At 40.4% G+C, this 4,395-nt stretch overlaps 1 protein-coding gene across 1 annotated transcript in view; it reads left to right on the plus strand.

Moving 5' to 3' along the window:
- The first annotated feature begins 1,788 nt into the window (after nt 1–1,788).
- The window catches only part of oaz2a (ornithine decarboxylase antizyme 2a), a 17,156-nt gene continuing 14,549 nt past the window's right edge, over nt 1,789–4,395 (plus strand). Inside the window, 1 exon segment of the mRNA XM_013910443.1 lies at nt 1,789–2,000. Coding sequence (XP_013765897.1) covers nt 1,891–2,000 — 110 coding nt within the window. The 5' untranslated portion in view covers nt 1,789–1,890.

Raw genomic sequence — 4,395 nt, forward strand, 5'->3', positions numbered from 1 at the left:
TTTGAGCGAGCTGTCGGAAAACATGAAAATAAGCTTCTTATCTGATGAGCACTTTTGTTTGAATCATTTTTACACATACACTGGAGGGTGAGACTTCAGAGAAGACATTTTTAAATTTTACTTTTTTATTCCCTTTGCTGTTTTGTTTTTTTTTTGTTTTTTTAATCAGGGATCATTTCTTTCCTCTTGTCTTTCTTGTTTTCTCTTTCCCCTCATCCCCCGAAGAATTTGCAGCAGGTGGCCGCCTCTTCCTGAGCCTGCTGCTGCTGGAGGTGTCTTCCTGTTAAAAGGCAGTTTTTACTTCCCCACTGTTGCCAAGTGATGGCTCATAAGGGGGCTTGGTTGTTAAGAATTTCTCCAGAATACTGTAGGATGTACCTTACAGTATAAAGCAACGTGAGGTGATTGTTGTTGCGATTTGGCACTGGCAATGTAAACTAATCTGCATTAAAGTGAATTGAATTAAACTGATCTTTGCAAACCTATGCCAGGTTACCTGTTCTTTTTAGAGAGAAGAGCCTTTAGTGGTCAACTTTTCCACGCAAGTCTTGTTCACTCATTGACTTTTTTTTTCCAATTTTACTGTCATGATTCCTGCACAGGAAATCTGGTTGCATGCTTTGGCATGAGTTTTAAAAAATCCTGCAAAGCAAATGCTTAGCTGCTGCTCTACCTATGCAGACCTACCTAGCTATATATGACAAAGTGATTGCCCCTTATTAACCTAATAAGTAGCTTTGGCAACCTTGGCAGCTTGAGATAACTCTTTACTGTCATTGCACAGTCATTCGTTGTACTATTGTACTAGGTACGACTGTGCAATGACAATAAAGAGTTATCTCAAGCTGCCAAGGTTGCCACAGCTACTTATTAGGTTGATAAGGGGCAATCACTTGTTATATATAGCTAGGTAGGTCTGCATAGGTAGGTAGAGTCCATCCATCCATTCGCTACCGCTTATCCTTTTCAGGGTCGCGGGGGCGCTGGAGCCAATCCCAGCTGTCATGGGGCGAGAGGCGGGGTACACCCTGGACAGGTCGCCAGTCTGTCGCAGGGCTAACACACAGGGACAGACAACCATTCATACTCACATTCACTCGCACATTCACACCTAGTGGCAATTTGGATTATCCAATTAACCTATCCCCAGAAACTGCATGTCTTTGGACGGTGAGAGGAAGCCGGAGTACCCGGAGGGAACCCACACAAACACGGGGAGAACATGCAAACTCCACACAGAAAGACCCCGGCCAGGTAGGTAGAGATTTTTCCTTAATAAATAATATCATTATTTAGAAACTGCATTTTGTATTTACTCAGGTTATATTTGTTTAGAATTAAAATTTGTTTGATGATCTGAAACACGTAACTAAGCTTAATTTCCAACAGAAAAGAAAGAAGAAAATAGGGCGAATACTTTTTAGACAGATCTATAGGCGTGTGAGGACGTTAAAAGTCTTCTTTAAAACATCCATATGTGAAAAACTTAAAATGTCTTAGGAAAGATAAGTAACAAGTGAGAAAACTTGAGGAATATTGCTAAAATTGCTCCTCGGCTCTTTGGCCTATGTCTTACAGAAAAGGTGAATTAAGGGAAGGAAGCAGAATAAAAACAAAGAAACAGAAATGACACATCACGACTCTCATTTAATTTCATCCGTGATTAGTTTTATTCGGCGCTTTAGTCTGTTTTTGTCGGTTTGTTCACTATGTTTTTGTTGAGCTGGGGGGAAAAAAACCTGCGAAGAATACCCATGATGCCTCGCGCGACTATAAAAGCGCCGTGTTTCGTTTGCTTCAGCAGTGTAGTTGTAGCGTCGGGTGGTGGTTTCATCTACAGAAAGTGGAACTACAGACTTAACAAACACCAAGTTTGCTCCGAGTCCCCGAATGGTGAATACATCTGCGGAGTTTTTGTTGAACAGTGATTGCTTCGGTTGTCATAAAAGAAGTAAATATCCGCGTTTCCTCGAAGCCATCATGTTGAACACCGAGGAAAGGTATGAGGATGTTTGTTTTTCTTTATCGACATACTGAAAGCAGATGTTTGCGCTGCTGTCAGCTGCTCATATTAACGCTGTCTCTGTGTTAAAGGCGCTTAGTTTGTAAAAAACAAACAAACAACTAGTTAGCACGGAGCTCAGTTAGCAAGGCTGGAAACATCTAGAAATGATTCCCCTGACAGATGTCGAGGCACTGTAAACACAAGGAGCTGAAGGTTTTATGTTTATGATATTTACCGAGCAGGTTAATGGCGAATTTTATTACCGTCTTTAAAAAATAAGCAGGACAAGTTCACCCAGACGTTTCTAACAGTGTTAAAGCTGCTTTATGCCACATTTACACGGTATTTTTCCCGCTGTATAAAGCAGGTAAGCATCCACTAACTGTGAGCTAAACGTGAATTCAATTGTACGCTGTTTTATTGTTGGAGGTGGAGGTCTTTAAGGCCGTGAAAGCCCCCTTACACCACTTTTTAGCTTTCTTCCGGGAGCAAGCAAGTTGATTCTTGTTATTGAAAATATAGGAACTATAGGCCTGCATCTGCACCTTTTTCTTAAAAAAAATTTGTGTTTTGTGCTTAGTGTTTCTTCCTTAGTCGCTAGAAGTTAATGAGCTCCAACTGTGAAATTTTCTTAAAAAAACAAACAGCCAGACCCAGACTATTTTAGTTGGTTCACAGATTTCATATAGTTCATATTAATTTTTTAATCCAACTCCTTAAGTGATTACATTTCCGGATGTAATGTACTCCTCACCTTATTTCAGTAGAAAGTTAGTAGCCCTAACAGATTATTGAAGGCATTTTTCCAGCTAATTATTTATTTGGATATTTGCTGTTTCCAATACTGGAATCATTTAGATGACTTAGTTTTCCTCCACTTCTAATAATATCACTGTTTTAATTGAATAATAGAAACATCTCGTTTTATAAGCTGATGAGGTCTTTATTGGGGGAACCTCATGACATTTTTCCTAATGGGGAGTTCACCTACTATTAAGTAACTGAGCAGATTTGTAGGAAGCAAGATGCCTTTTAGCTGGAAAATAATCAGTGCTCTCTGGTGGACAAACCATGTATTGGAGATACTACTGTTTTTTTTTCTTCTTGTTTTTCTTTCATGAACTCTGATATTTTTCCTTATCACCCAACACATGCACTGATTTATTTCTGTGTAGACTGCCAGGGTGTCAGCTAAGTCTCACTGAACTGTGGGAAGTCTGGACAGTTATTTTGACTTTATCAAAAATAAAAATAACAATTAGTGGCAGCGTGTGTGGTTTTGTTTGTGCCTGGTTTTCCCCACCTCTGTGTGCATAGTGATATGCAAGCGCTAAGAGAATTATATTATCTTCACTTTATCTGGAGTGTGTAGTACAGTGGCTGTTCAGTGAGTGTTTTGCACCTTATGTTCCTGCTATTGCATCATCATAGTCCTACAGGGATTTGGTGTCTTGTCTTTTGTTATGCAGCACCCACCTGTTTAACCCTTGTTGGGAGTGATTACAATGTTAGACGTTAAATAACTATTTGACCTTTTGGTTAAATGAGCATTTGCAGCATTTAATTGTAGCCTGTGTGTTTTCTTTGTATGCCTCTGCCCTCAAACAAAAAGAGAGCGAAACAAGGCCTGTTTTTGTCCTGTGTGTTTATCATCTGACACGCAGAGCAGGGAGAAGGCAGAGGTCCATTGACGCTGTGAGCCAGAGCAGTGACTATATTAGCTCTCTGACTGCTATGGCCTCGTCAGCAGAAGGCATGCACTGGCCTACATTAGAGCAGTTGCATAACCCCATTCTCTCCCCTGGTTCACTTCCCAAGAATCAATGGAATCTGCATGTGGAAAGTGTCTAGGAGTGCATTCACTCGGAAACGGCTGGACTTTCTAACCTGTGCTACCTGAGTGCACTAAGTGCCTTTTTAATTCAGTGGTTCTGGGCTCTGCGCTGTTTGCTGGTATATCCTGGATCAGTCATGTTAAATATTTCGTAACAAAGCCAAAACTGTGCCAAGCAGCATCAGCTGACATCTGGCTTTAACAGCCGCCGGTTTTATAGTTGTCTGCAGGGAGTTGGTTACATAAACAGGACGAATTCCTAACTGCCAGCATGAAACAGACATTGATGGTTTTGAAGCAGTTGGAGATGAAATGCTTAATCACATAGGTCATTTAGCAGTAATAAGTAGCAGTTATTATTCTTAATTTGTCACGCAAGATTTTTATTTTTTTGCTTTGCTTGTGCTCGCTTCTCAGATTTAAAGCATGGAGTATTTTACCACAGTCACTGTCAGCCTGTTACCCACAGGGTTTGAACTGTTGGCTGGACTAAGCATGAGATTGAAGATGGAGATTGTGATGAGAAAGGTTGCTTAATTTGTTTATTAATTACAGC

Source organism: Pundamilia nyererei, unplaced genomic scaffold, assembly GCF_000239375.1.
Source record: "Pundamilia nyererei isolate P.nyererei 1_Seehausen unplaced genomic scaffold, PunNye1.0 scaffold00043, whole genome shotgun sequence".
Taxonomy (NCBI): domain Eukaryota; kingdom Metazoa; phylum Chordata; class Actinopteri; order Cichliformes; family Cichlidae; genus Pundamilia; species Pundamilia nyererei.